Source organism: Eschrichtius robustus, chromosome 6, assembly GCF_028021215.1.
Source record: "Eschrichtius robustus isolate mEscRob2 chromosome 6, mEscRob2.pri, whole genome shotgun sequence".
Taxonomy (NCBI): domain Eukaryota; kingdom Metazoa; phylum Chordata; class Mammalia; order Artiodactyla; family Eschrichtiidae; genus Eschrichtius; species Eschrichtius robustus.
This window is the reverse complement of record NC_090829.1, coordinates 19,929,061-19,943,158: the sequence shown is the minus strand read 5'-3', so window position 1 is coordinate 19,943,158 and position 14,098 is coordinate 19,929,061. Positions and strand designations below refer to the sequence as shown.

The following is a 14,098-nucleotide window of genomic DNA, read 5'->3' as shown; positions in this document are numbered from 1 at the left end:
AAAACAGACTCCTTTTTAGAAGTTGCCATGCTTTTTTCTTGGCTTTTATTAGCATGTGTTAAAATTATATTATCCAAACACTACCAGAAGAACATGTATTGTTCTGCATAAAGTGCTTAAGGAAAAAAATGCAACTTATTAAATTGGACATTCTTTTCTAGTTCATAAATTTTGGGTTACAATCAGGGCACAAAAGGAGAAACAGAATGCAGTATTAGAGAGAGCGAGAAGCTTAGTTAAGAACTTGGGTGGAAACACAAGACCACGTCCCATTCCTCCCACTTCCTTGCTGACTGAACACTGCACCTGCATAAAGCAGCAAACAGCTTTGTTTTAATAAATACATTTTCCTTCATTCAACTCAGAAAAGTTAATCACAGTAAAGCACTTTTTCTTTGACCATCTGTTTATAGCCACAGGCAAGATTTATCCACAGAGTTTAAGTGTGAAAGTGTCATTTCATTGGGCTTTCCACTTTCCAATGCTATCTGGGTTCAAGATTGTCTCAGCAATTCATTATTGGTTTATTTATATTTACCTGGTACTTTAAATACCAACTCTATAGTGTTTTGTGTTACAAATGCCAACCAAGGATATTTTCCCAGTACTAGAAATGTCAATGAGTGGGCCTAAATAAGGCTTTTTCCCCAATACACTCCATTTTCTTTAAACTGGCTTCTGCACATTAGCACTCTGATGGTTGCACAAAACCCAAGTTTCTGTTGTGACAGATTTTTAAATCGGTAATGTTCTGAAAAAATAACAACTTGGAAATCTCTGTGTTTGAATCTTGGGTGGTCGTGTTGAGAACAGAAAAAAACGGCATTAAATACATTTTAAAAACATTCATTTGCAATCAAACATATTTAACTCTTCCAAGGAAGGAGCAGGTTGGTGATGGGGTGCCCCGTCAGGAGTGGCTGGTGGGCTGGGGAACCCATCGGGTGCACGCACTCAGGGCAAGCTTCTGGGCCGCAGACCTCGCTTCCTGGCCGTGATGCCTTTGAACTTCGCAGAGCAAAGGGAAAAGCGAGGCTGGCTGTACCTTCAAACAGTCAAAAGCAACCTCGTTGAGTTCACCTTGAAGCGGACCCAGAAGTTGGAGCGTGTGCCAAGCTGAGGGCTGCTGAAGGGCTAAGCAGTAGTGGCTGGAAAAGGCGGTCATCTGCGGTCCTCCTGGGGAGACCCCCTTCCCTTCTCTCAAACGTCAGTGCTTTGGGCTTCATGCAGGAAAAAATCTTAGCCGCGTCGCTTACTAAAATTTCCATCTCATTTTACAAAAGCACACTGAATAGCAGTCCTGAGTGACAAGTATATAGAATTTGCTGAGTATAGCCAAGAGAAAAACAGCTTTCTAAACTATCCTGTTCTTTGCTTCTTCCTACAGATGCGTCTGTAGGACGTTCTTTAGTTTCACAGTGATATATGCTGTTTCAGGAAGCACAAGGTGATCGGACTTTGTTTCCACGAAGTGATGACCTACTTTAGTTGGAGCTTAAGGTTCCATGACTGGTTCTAAATCCCGCCATATACTGCTATACCAGTGACAGGATTTAGGGCAGTTGGGAGGCTCTCGGTGCCCAGTTCCTGCCAAGCACAGCCCACCAGTCATGGCTGGGCTTTCACTATCAGTAGTTATACTTCCCTTTGATGTTTCAGAAAACCTGTGGTGCATTTGTCACCTCACTCCACCCGACCCTGTCCATCTGACTTGGAAGCCTGAGAGCTTATTGAATTAGGCTGAAAAGAGGCTCTGTACCTGCTGATATTGACGGCAGTATAAGATGCTAGCTTACTATTTTGCACAGCACCATATATCGTGCCTGTTATTCAGGCCAACTATAGCCAACCTTTTCGTTTTGTTTTTTTCTTTTTTTGTTTTTTATAAAGAAAATCTATGTAAGTTGAGGTTCAGAAATGCATATATTTTTTACTTACAAATATTCATCTGACCAAAATTCAACATAACCTTTATGGAACACTTAACAATCGTTTTGTTTTTAAAATAACATTTCATTCAAACTGTATATAATTCAGTAAAGATTTTTATACAGCAAGCAATGCTTAAACCCTGGAAAATCTGTAGAAAAGAGATTTTCACACAAAATAAGAAAAGAAAACTTTGAGGTATCCCTCACACACACACGTCCATTCATCCTGACCCACATGCACGCACGCACGCGCACACACACACACACACACACAGCCATTCTCACTCACAAAGTGGCTGCAGCATAGGCAAAAAATTGTAGGTCCAAAGGAAAATAATTGATTGTTCTAATAAAGAGTCCAGGTAGCTCAGAAAGAAACAAAACAAAACACAATAGTCCTCTGAGGAAATTACTACCTCAAAAAAATGTTCTCAAGGTGAATTTGAGATCTAAGCCTACCAAATTGCTTTTGCAAGACAGCTCCCTGCAGTCCAAGGTGACTTGTGCAAATAGAAGGAATCAAATGAGGCTAGTTCCTGTACTTCCTTTAACAAGGATGTGGGATGCTCGCAGGCGCCCAGGGCGTTCCCATCACGCCAGGTACTGCTGCAGTGCCATCTTTGCCCTGAAATCACAAAGTTCCTGTTAGCCGTCATCTCAGAAGTGTAATTAAAGTAAAAAGCCCATGGTTCAAAGACGGTAGCTGGGAAAGTCTAAAAAGGTAGGTCCCCCAAGGGAACCAGGGTAAGCCCAGTGGGACACCTACTGTAAAGGGCAGAGATCTGCAGTCAGCACACACGTCAAACCCATGCTGGCTGCATCCTCTTCCTGTGGTCCTGCTCTTGTCCTTATAGCTGCTGCAACCCAGTGACATTCTATAATTTTCCTTTGTCACTGGCATATAGTTGTGGTGGATCTGGGATTCTTGACTTTCTCCTATTGCCATGCAGGTTTTATCTAGTGCTGCAGGACACTGGGGAGGACACTTAGGGCTCTGGGAAACTAAGAGGAACACTGACTGGGGAGAGGTGGGTAGGGGATGATTAGAAGGTGCGTGGGAGGGGCAAAGAGCTCCTGGGATGAGGCTGTCTGGTGGTTCAAATGCCTCAGAACTGAGGAAGGGAGGTTACAATTTTACCCCATTCTTCTCGTCATGCCTGATGACACTGACTGATGTGGGATGTGGGTTGTTATAGTGATTAGGGAAAAAGTTAGCTAGCTGGAGAGGAAAAGGTGCAATGTGGGCAATGCCTTAACCTATCCTGATCCTTATAAAAGTGACTTCCTTTGAGCTGGGACTTGAGAAGGCCTCCTTTACTCTCCCATCATGATTTGGTAAAGGCTGCAATTGTGGAAGTTAGGAAGTCAGGTTTTGGCAATGATCTCCGCTTCTAAGTTATAGAAAGAAAAGGTTAAATTTTTCTGTTACTATTAGCTGATGAAAGTATACCAAGGCAGATTGGGCAGCGATAAGCTGGACTCAAGCGCAGTTTCTTTGCTGCAGTAATGGATACAATCTACAGTTTTAAAAGAGGTGTGCTAAGGGATATTCTTGCAATTATTTAAGAGTCTATAAGGATGATAGTTGCAAATAGTCCAGTTCATCAGAACAGAAAGCTCCATACAGACCACTCCAAGTTAAGAGCAAGTTGGGTTCTACAAGGTCATTTTGTTAGGAAATAAGTTTATGAATAATGCCACAGGCTACCTCTTACTGACCATAACTTAACAAACCTGAGGCCCTCTGAGGCTGGGGTGGAGAGGCCTAGTTAGCAATAGCTCCTCATCTGTAAGTGTCTCAAAGTCAAAGGATCACAAAGCCTTAAAGACAAAGAACCTGAAAGATGTTGTCTTTAGGTAACAGACTTTACTATGGTGGGAAAGCCCACATGAGGGTCTTGATCGAAATTCTGTATTACTCTTTAAAATCGTCAATTCAGACTCCTTCTGGATCTTTCTAAGGGTTTGGCTATATCTGATTATATCGGACCTCAGAGACTGTGCCCTCATTATCTTTCTGCTATCTATTAATATCTAAGGAGTCTTTCAGATGGATGGTTTTGTAGGCAAGGTTACCTTTCCTTAAATGGACTGAGGTAGAGTAGCTCAGACCTTAACCCTTTTAATAGGGTTTAAGAACTGCTGACAATGTATGTGCCATAGAAATTGGTCTAAGCAATGCAGACCAGATTGGTCTAAGCAATGCAGGCCAGGGCTTAAAACTATCCCACTTCATGCTGGTGAGGCCTCTTTCCAGGTCATCCCAGAGATGATTTTAAGCAGAACTATTTTAATTTCTGAACAAACACAAGAAAAGAAACCCAAGGGAATAGTCTGGCTCTCGGCCAGAAGAGACGGGCTGACAGAGCCTGTCATTTAAGCCAGCAGCTGTTACTACTGCTGTGGAGGTAGACATGAAGGTTCCCGTCCTCAAGGTACAGCTCAAATCCCACCTTCAGCATGTGGCCAGCCTTGACTTGCCTTTGAAGGAACACTCATCTGAGCAGCAGGCTGGGCTGCAGTTATTCGGGGATTTGTCTTTAACCCACTGGATGGCGAGCTTCAGGGAGGAAGGGGCCCAGCTCTCTGTGCTCCATCTGGCCCAGCCATTCACTTGAGGAACAATTAAACAAGTGCCTCTTCCCTTCTGTGGAGCAGGTAAGCAAGCTGATAGCCATAACACCATGTGTTGTGTCCTATGGGAGCAGAGAGGGGTCCCTAGCAAGGCCTGGGGGCCAGGGTGCAGAAGGATCCAGCAAGACTTTTCCACGGAGATGACAACCTGATTTGAGTTTTGAAGGACGGATGGCCATTGTCCAGGCGTTCTCCGCCCTTGCTTTCAGGACACCTATGCGCCCAGGTCTCTGCCTGCCTCACCGGTTGTTCTTCCTGCTCCTTTGCTGGACCTTCTTCATCTTCCCTTAAAGGTGGCGGTGGGGTGTCCCAGAGCATGGTCCTTGGCCCTCCTGTCTTCTCTCCTCTCGTTTATTCTCCCTAAGTGACTTCAGCCAGCTCCAGGGCTTTATATACCATCCCAATTCATATCTTCAGCCCCACTCTCCCGAGTCCCTTGGGTATCTAATAGCATCCAAAAGTCAGCACGCCAAACAGGAACTCTTGATTCTCCCTACCCCCACCCACTTCTCTTCTATTCTTCACCATCTTGGCAAATGACCATCTTGGTAAACCCTCTATTCAGCTGCTCAGGCTAAAACTCTAGGCATTTTCCTTTCCTCTCTCTCTTTAACATCCTACATTGAATCCATAAGCAAACCCGTTGGCTCTACCTTTAGATTAAATCCTGAATCCAACCACTTCTCAATACTCCCAGCACTACCACCCTCATCTCTTATGTAACACGACTGTAACGGCCTTCAGCTGGTCTCCCTGCTTCCACTGCTGCCCTACTACAGACCGTTCTCTACACAGCCACCAGAGCCATCTTTTAAAAATTTGAATCAGATACTGTCTCTTCTGCTCAAAACTCTCTAATGACTGACTTCCTATTAAAATCTGGATGAAATCCAAAGTCCTTGCCACAGTCTACAAGGCTCTTCAGTTGTTCCCACTGCCTCCCTGGGTCCACTTCTTAGCACTCTCCCCCTCGCTCGTTTTTCCCCAGCCCCACTGGTCTTCCTGCTGCTTCTTGAACGTTGAAGCTCATTCCTGCCTCAGGGCCTTGAACCCACTGTCCCCTGTCTGGAATACTATTCTAAGCATCTGCCTGGAAGACTCTCTCATTTCACCCAGGTCTTTGATCAAATGTCACATCCTCGGAGAGGCTGGGACTAATTTATACCACATGAAGCTTTCTTACTCTCCATTCCCTCACCCTTGCTTATACCTTCGTAGTACCTCTCATTATCTGCTATCATATTACATATTCATTTGCTTATTGTCTGTCTTCTGCACTAGAATGTAAGTTACATGAGCGCAAGGATGTCATCAATTTTATTCACCCTTATATCTCCGATGCCTGAAACGATGCCTGGTAGAGGTTGGTATTAAGATATATATATATTTGTTGAATGAATGGGGATTCAGAGGCGAGGGGACTGGGATGGCAAATCAGATGGAAAAGAAGGTGTAAATGCTTGAAGGTGTGATACTGTAAGAGGGCAGGTGTGGCTGGAGCATAGGGTGGGCACGGGGGAGGGGGCAGCACAAGGAAGGCAGAGCCAGACCATGGAGCACTCTGAGCCCTGCTCACGAGTGTGGAGAATGAAAGTGAGCTGGAAAACGAAGGCTGTGTTATAAGAAGGGTCCACAGCCAGGAAAAACAATCTTGGCTATCCTGAGCTTAGAGGGGTCTCTGACTATGACTCTCGCCTCACCCAGAAAAGGTGAGCTCTCTGAGGACAGGGACTCCTTAGTGGTCACTGCTGCATCCCCAGCAGCCAGGCCAGGCTGGCACAAGGCAGGCGCTCAGTGAGGTTCTGAGCTAATGAATGTTTTTATAATTGGCCTTCGTTTCTGCTCTCCAAAAGGCCACACGCATTTCTATTCTAATGATCGAGGGACTGAAAGGGAATGACCTCTGGATCCTCTCCAGAGTCCCACTAAGGTGGCCTGGGCTCATGTTAATTCAGAGTGAGATGAGAATCTTTAATAATCTGCTAATTATTAGTTTATCTCTTACTCAAATGTCACACAGTTGACTGACAGATTATTAAGAAGGGAATCCAAGAATCTAAAAGATTTTGAGTTTGGCCATGTGACTTACTAAGCCATTCAAACCCTGTCATAAAAGAATGCAACATACCCCAAAGCAAGGCCCTTTTACTTTGATACTCACTTGTCACAAAGATTTGAATCTGGTGACTGACTCAGTTTGTGCAGAATATCTACGATGCCCATGTCTCGTAATTTATCCTGGCGTTCTTGTGAGCCTGAGAGATGAAAGCTAGCAGGTTACTGGGAACATGACCCAGGCAATTGCTCTCCTTAATGTACAGCCAACAATCTGGAGCCTTACCAGTGTCCTCTGCCCTCTCCCCTTCCACCCCCTCGCCCTCCACTCTCCCCAGTGCAGCCAGATCCCCTCATGCTTGGATTCTCCAACAGTATTCTAACTGGTCTCTCTGCCTCTTGACCCTCCTTCCTGCAGTCCATCCAGGGTTCTGCTGCTGGATTAATTTCTCCATGGACCACAGGGTCAAGGTCAGCTTCTTCAGCCTGGCACAAGGCCCTGCCATCAGGCCCCATCTTCATCACTTCTTTCTGGACATACTTAGCCAGGCTCTTCCTACTCCAAACCAGTCTTGTTTTCCCCTTCCATTCTCTTCCACCCTCCTCTGACCTCCCAGCACTTCCTGCTGCCTCTCAGCACGTGGCAGTTCCAACTCCGCACTGCTGTGTTCTATCTTCCAACTAGACTAGGACCTCCTTGAGGGCAGCTTGTTTCCCTGGTACCCGGCTGTTACTTGGTCTCTCGGCCTGCAGGCTGAATGCAGTTTTTCCTCCTTCCACTTTGTTCTGGACACAGTGCTAAGGAGGGTAATTCTCCTGGACTCTTTCTTCCCCCCCTGAAGAGCCCACAGTGACTCACTCATGCACTGACCTCCTTGAGACCCAGTGAACCAGAATCTCTAGGGGCAGAGCCCAGAAATCTGCGTTTTACAAAGTTCCTCAGGTGATTCTCATGCAGCCAACCCAGCACTGAGACCCACTGCTCTCCTGCACGTGTTCACTACCTTAGCTGTACATTGGAATCACCTGGGGAATTCAAAAAAACACTTATGTCTGGAGACCACCCCCAGAGATTCTGATTTAACTGGCTGGTGCAAAAACCCCTGGGTGATTCTAACGCACAGTCAAGGTGGAGAGCTACAGGGGCCCCCTCACAGACTGGCTGCTCCACCAGGCACAGTGTAGTTCTCCCTTCTCACCAACGCACCCTCTTCCCCATTAAGCTCATCTGCCTGTAGGCCTTTCATGTGCTCCCCCTGCTCACAGTGAAAGGCCAATCCTCCTGCCCACCCTCACCTCTCATCTTCTTCAAGTGCCTCTCACCATCCTCCTCCTCAGCCCTCTCAAGGACAAGGACTGTCACTCACTTCCCTAGGGTCTCCTCCATCCTCACGTTCAGTAATCTGGAACAGTGCTGACCCCACGGTGGGGCTCAGTGTTAACTGGACCCATGGATTCTCATTCGTACCAAGGTGACACGGTTGGGGGCTTGGGGGCCAATGAGAGGTGCCTCTACCCAGGATTTCAGGGGCGCCTGATGCCTTTCCTGTGCAAGACCTTCCTTCCCATAATTTTCTTCAGAACAAATCTCACCAATCTCTTACCTTCCTCTTCATTCCATATGAGGTTTGATATACAAAACATAGCAGCAAGCTGCAATTTGACATGTGAATGACCCTATTTGATGCAGAAAAGGAAACAAAAACAGAGGTAATCTCATTTGAGGTCATTTTTGGTAACGTACCACAGGCAATTCCAATAGCCTAAAAGTTTGAAGTAGGGACCTCAAACCCAAATGTCTTGGGGAGGGCACAAAATTAATACTAATGGGTGAACAGGTTGGGCTAAAGACAAGAGAATGGTAGGAAATCTGGCACACTGGGGAGTGAAGCCTTGCCAAAAGACATTCATACTCAAATTTTAGAAACCCTCTGGCTGGCCAAACAAAACACCTCTAGGGCCACAGGTGCAGTCTGCAATTTATCACTCAACCCATACACACAGGAACACTGGCATATGACAAGTCTATGCTTTTGACTATACTTTCTCTACAGTAGGAAACATTCAGGGCCAATAAACTGAATGGATGTGCACTTAGTATTTATCTCTTTGGCTACTGATTATCTGATTCAAAGTACTCGTTTCTATAGGCACATCACAAAAAACTTGACTAAGTCTCTACTATTCTTAAGGAGCCTCCTATTCTCCTGAAACACACTTCTTGTTTATTTCTCTTTATGTACTGAAAGTACAACCATTTTTGCTTAAGTTATTATTTATCCATATACAGTGCTTTCTCCTAAATGAAAGAGGACCCAGTGGTAAAACAATCTTTCCAGATGGTTTTTCTTAACAGAAGTATAGCTGATTTACAATGCGGTGCCAATATCTGCTGTACAGCAAAGTGACTCAGTTATACATGTATATACATTCTTTTTTTTATATTCTTTTCCATTATGGTTTGTCCCAGGAGACTGGATATAGTTCCCTGTGCTATACAGTAGGACCTTGTTGTTTATCCATCCTAAATGTAATAGTTTGCATCTACCAACGCAAATTCCCAGTCCATCCCTCCCCCTCCCCCCCTCCCCCTTGGCAACCACAAGTCTGATCTCTGTGTTACAGACGATTTTTTAATTGGTCAATTAAAAAAAGAAAGTCCCCACTACACTTAAATAACTTATGCATATCTGTGAAATACCGTGACATGATATATGCTCAATAGTTTACTGAAGGCTGAGACAGACTCATCTTGCCATGTAGAACTATATCTGAATTAAGCAGAGACAAAGAAAAGCACATGCCTTCCTTCATGAGAATTCTATGGTTGGTGATTCTTTTTCCCTCCTACCTGCCAAGACTTTTAGAGAGCTGTCCAGTTGGGGCTCCACTAAGACAAAACAGAATAAAATGTGTCATCTGCTCCCAGCATCAGGCCAGCAATGAGTATTTGTTGAATAAATGAACTTATTTATAATACAACAGTAAGTATTTACTACATATAAGTTCATCCATCTTTCACTCAATAAACATTTTTTGAGGAAACAAATTGCTGTGATAGGGAAAACTGGAGGGTGGAGGGGTGGGAACCTAATTTTAAGTGAAATGGACAGAAAAGATCTCTTTGAAGGAGGCAATATTTATACAGAGGAAGAATAAAAAATAGGAAGAATAGGAAGGTGCCAGGTGTACAAAGAGCAAGAGGTACCAAGAAGAGGGAAAAGTTTGTGAAAAGGTTTGAGGTAAGAAGAAACTGTAGAGCTTATGCATATTGAGATGGAAAAGTAGAGATAACATTAGTCCAGAGATGCAGGCATGGCTAAACTGTAGGCCCTTGCAGGCCAGAGTAAGGACAGATTTCATTCTGAGTTGACAGGAAGCCCTGAAGGATTTAAGCAGTGGAGTGACAACACCTGATTTACATTTTTAGAAGGTCACCCAGGCTGAAGGGACTGGAGTGACAGTGCTGAGGTGTCTGGGAGGCTGTTATGGTCAATCAGGTATGAGAGGCTGTGGCTTGAACTAGGGTGAGAGCAGCGGCGACAGAAAGAAGTCAACAGCATCCAGAGCAGCTAGGGGCCGGGCTAACAGGACCAACTGATAAATTGGATTACGAGATGAAGGAGCTGGAGAAATAAAGACTGAGTCCTTGGTGTGAGTAACGGGTAGATGGCAGAGCCACTCTACTCAGATGGAAAAGGTCAGGAGGGGAGAAATTTAGGTTTAGGGGAGATACTTAAGAATCGACTTTTGAACACCAACCTCAAGAGGCTTCAGACAGCCACAGAGAGATGCTGAGTAAGCAGGAAGATATACGAGTCCAGAGTTCAGAAGAGAGGTCTAGGCTGGTGAATACCCTCCGTGTGACCCTCGGACCTTGCTCCCCAACCCCTCCCGCCTATTAAGAAAAGAACCAGCATTTGTAAAGCTGTAGACACCATCAGGGAAGCTTGTTGTCATGGCTTTTGAAGGCCAGTAACCATTATTGTGGTTGTGTTTTGTATTGCTTGATACCATGACAGTGTAAATAAGATAATGCCTAATCTATTTATCAAAATTGACTACTGAACTGGAGCCCAGAAACCAAACAAAGAATAGAGATGACAGTAAAAGCCGTGGGAGTGGATGAGAGTCCCTAAACCAGTGGTTCTCAGCTCTGGCTATACCTAAGAACCACCTGGGGAACTGTAAAAAAAAAACACGGATGCCCAGGCTACACCCCAGAACTATTAAATCGGAATCTCGGGAGGAAAGGGGCAAGGCAACAGGCTTTGAAAGATTCCTCCACCATGCAACAAAGGGTAGGAACCATCAATCTCAAGAGTACATGTGGGAGAGAAAAGATAAAGGTCCAGGGCTAAGCAGGGAGGCATAATGGAATGGAAGCCAAGAGAAAAGAATGTTTCCAGGAGGAGGAAACAGCTGTGCTGAAATTCACTATAAGTGAGGAAAGTTGAGGAGAGAAAACCATCCTTTGGACTTGGCATAACAGGAGGTCACTGGTGACCCTACCCAGGACAGTTTCAGTTGAGCAATGGGGGTGGAGGCCAGATGAAGTGGGCTAAAGAGTGAAGTTAGTGGTGAGGAAGGAGACAGCATGTGCAGAAGACGCTTTTAAGTCTGGCTCTGAACAGCAGCAGAGAGATAGGTGTACCTCAATGGGGATGGGAAGTCCAGAGAAACTTTCAGAAGATTACAGAGATACTATGTGGATCTGGTATTGGAAGGATAAGGGAGTTCCCGGTTGAAGCAGTATGGTTTTCATTCAACAAATACTTACTAAGCATATACTAAAGGCCAGGCACTGTACAGGGTGATGGATATACAATTGTGCACAGAACTGATACAGTCCTTACCCTCAGGGAGCTTACAGTCGGTAGGCACACAAACAACTATATGTTGCGATAATTGAGCTAAGTGCTCTGAAGGGAGTACTTCACTCAATCATGCAGTAACAAAGAATAACCCACGCAGATGAGAGCCCACAAGGAAGTGTTAGCAGAGCTAAGATCTGAGAGGTGAGAAGGCATCCCATGGGGAGAACGGTGTTCCAGGCATAGGAGCCAGCATGTGTGAAGGTCCTGAGGCAGAAAAGAACATGCATGGCCTCTTCCAGGAGCGGAAAGAGGTCAGTGTAGTGAACAAAGGGAAGAGGGGAATGAGAGAAGTTGGGGGATACAGATGAGTCAGGTCATGTAGGACTCCACAGGCCATCAAAAGGGGGGATGGATTTTACTCAAGGTGTAATAGGGAACTGCTGAAGGATTTTGGCTTCTATCCTCTTACTAAAACAAAAGGTGAGGTCACCACTAAGAGTGATGAGGGAGATAAGAGGTGAGGTTTAAAGAATGAGGAGAAGGTAAGAACCTATTCTTCTGGAGAATGGAGGCACCAGCTTGCTGGAGAATCACAGGAGGGTACCAGGCAGTGCTGAGTGCCCATGTGGGGTCTGTAAATGTGAATTTAACATGAAACCAGTCAGCCCGGTTCTGTGCCTTTCTCTGCAGTTGTTAACTCTGACAAGGAGGCAAAGAGAAGACAGGTTCATCCACGATTAGGGTTTTGCTAGGAGACACCGACAGAATGAAAAGAGGAGGGATGTTTGATTTCCATTTTGGCAATGGGCAGATTCTGGTGATGACGAGATCCCGGGTATGGCCATGGCAGTAGGTGGCTGAGGCGTTTGCAAGTAGGTAGCAGATTGTGACTGAAAGCAGAATGATCAAAGAACAAGAGCCAGAGATACCAGAGGCTAGAGGGTTCATCCACACAGGACTGAAGCTTTGAGAGGGAAGCTTTGGGGGCACTGAGAGAAGGCCAAGAGCCCAAGTTGTCTCTGTGTAAGAGGAAGGCAATCAGACGATAGGGTGGGGAGTGGCACAAGCTTCAAGAGCTTGGTGTCTTTTTTTCCTTCAGGATGGAAGAGAGTTTCTGGAATCTGTTACAGAGGAGTCTATTCTTTGTTTAATCTCCGCACAATTTGTTTTGAGCTAACAGTGCTACGGTGCTTGCCTTGAATGTGCAGCTAGTGTAGAGCCATGAAAGGGACAAAGGCCTACCATGTAATACTTGATTTTCTGCAGGATGTCATCATTGGTCATAATAAGTTCTTTTGCCGTTGTCCCATCTGCTATGTTGGCTAGGATGCACAGTGTCTGGAAAAGAACAAAGGGCCAGCGATCAGGAAAGCTCTGAAGTCCCCAGACTCAAGCTCTCTCAAGAACTTAGGCAATTTCCCATCTGAAGTACATGGATTCTCACAGGTTCCACTCTGAATGCCCTGATTTCTTATCTCATAACGTCATTGCCAACAAAAGTAACCACACCTAAGCACAGTCTGCCTTAGGTAAAAGAGAACCCAAATGTTTCAGTGGCTTCTTTCTGGGCATAAACCATCACTGCTAGGCAAAGGCAGCCATAGTTCACGCTATCACATAAATCAAAGGGAAAATGTAATTTATTATTATTTTCTTGAAAATTTCATTTTTAAGAGAAGCTCTTGCTACTAACCCACAAGGTTTCTTCAAAGAGGTAGTCTCTTTGGTAGAAGCTTCAAAGGTGTTGTAACTCCCCGCTACCTCCCCTTCCAAATACCACTTGCTTCCAAGCTCATGACCTTCTGGATCCCCGTCCACTAGCCACATGCAATGAGCACCTCTTGACTTTTTTGAACCCTACCGGAGGAACAGAAAGGGAAGCAAAATGTGTGAAGGAGCTTAGTCCAGGCTGGCCTAATGTGGAGGTTAGAGGGAGCCTGTGCCAGCTGGCAGGACAGTCTATCATGAGGACAATCACCACGCTGGTACTGGAGGAAAAGACTGTTCTCATTGGCTGTTACATTCTCATAGCCAGACCAGCAAGAGGCAAGGATTAAGGTAAAAGTGAATGGACGGTGACAGGGATACTGAGCCAGTGACAGCCCTAGCAGTTCAACAAACGTTGGCCGAGCACCTATAATGTGCGTGCACTCTGCCCACTCCACTGGACAACAGGCTGAGACAGGAATAGGACACTCTCCCTAACTCCAAAGCCAGCACACAATTACATTTCACTGTGGTGCAACTGAGGTAAAAACAGAATTGAGAAAGTACTAAGTGCATTTGTGTGATAATGCAACGGTCAGGGTAGGCTTCCTGGAGGAAGTGACACGGAGTCCAGGAGCAGAGTAAGGAATTACTCAAAGAAAGTGATGAGAGGTGGGGATGGTGCCTGGATTCAAATAATTTTCTCCAATTTTAGCCTTTCTCTTTGCTAGCCTTAAGCTAATTAAGCTTGCAGGTTATAGCTCACTGAGGAGAACGTTTTCTTGCTATGGCCCAAACCCTCAGGTATCTTAAAGGGTGTGTGATCTTATTTTTCCTAGATTACTGCACTGCAGTAACTACACTGTTAAGGAGTGAGTCCTGAAGTTTGCACCAAAATGGTTGCCTCTAGGATACAGGAAACAGAAAATGCAATTTATGATCCAAGGCACTGGG

General features: G+C 45.2%; 1 protein-coding gene across 3 annotated transcripts in view; it reads right to left on the bottom strand.

Annotated features, from left to right (window-relative positions):
- Positions 1–2,029: 2,029 nt before the first annotated feature.
- Positions 2,030–14,098, bottom strand: part of ARMC8 (armadillo repeat containing 8) — a 103,535-nt gene continuing 91,466 nt past the window's right edge. For all 3 annotated transcript variants that reach the window (XM_068545975.1, XM_068545977.1, XM_068545976.1), the window contains 4 exons: positions 12,680–12,775; positions 8,225–8,297; positions 6,727–6,820; positions 2,030–2,556 (listed from right to left, as the gene is read on the bottom strand). In XM_068545975.1, coding sequence (XP_068402076.1) covers positions 2,523–2,556; positions 6,727–6,820; positions 8,225–8,297; positions 12,680–12,775 — 297 coding nt within the window. In that variant the 3' untranslated portion in view covers positions 2,030–2,522. The remainder of the gene's footprint in view (positions 2,557–6,726; positions 6,821–8,224; positions 8,298–12,679; positions 12,776–14,098) is intronic.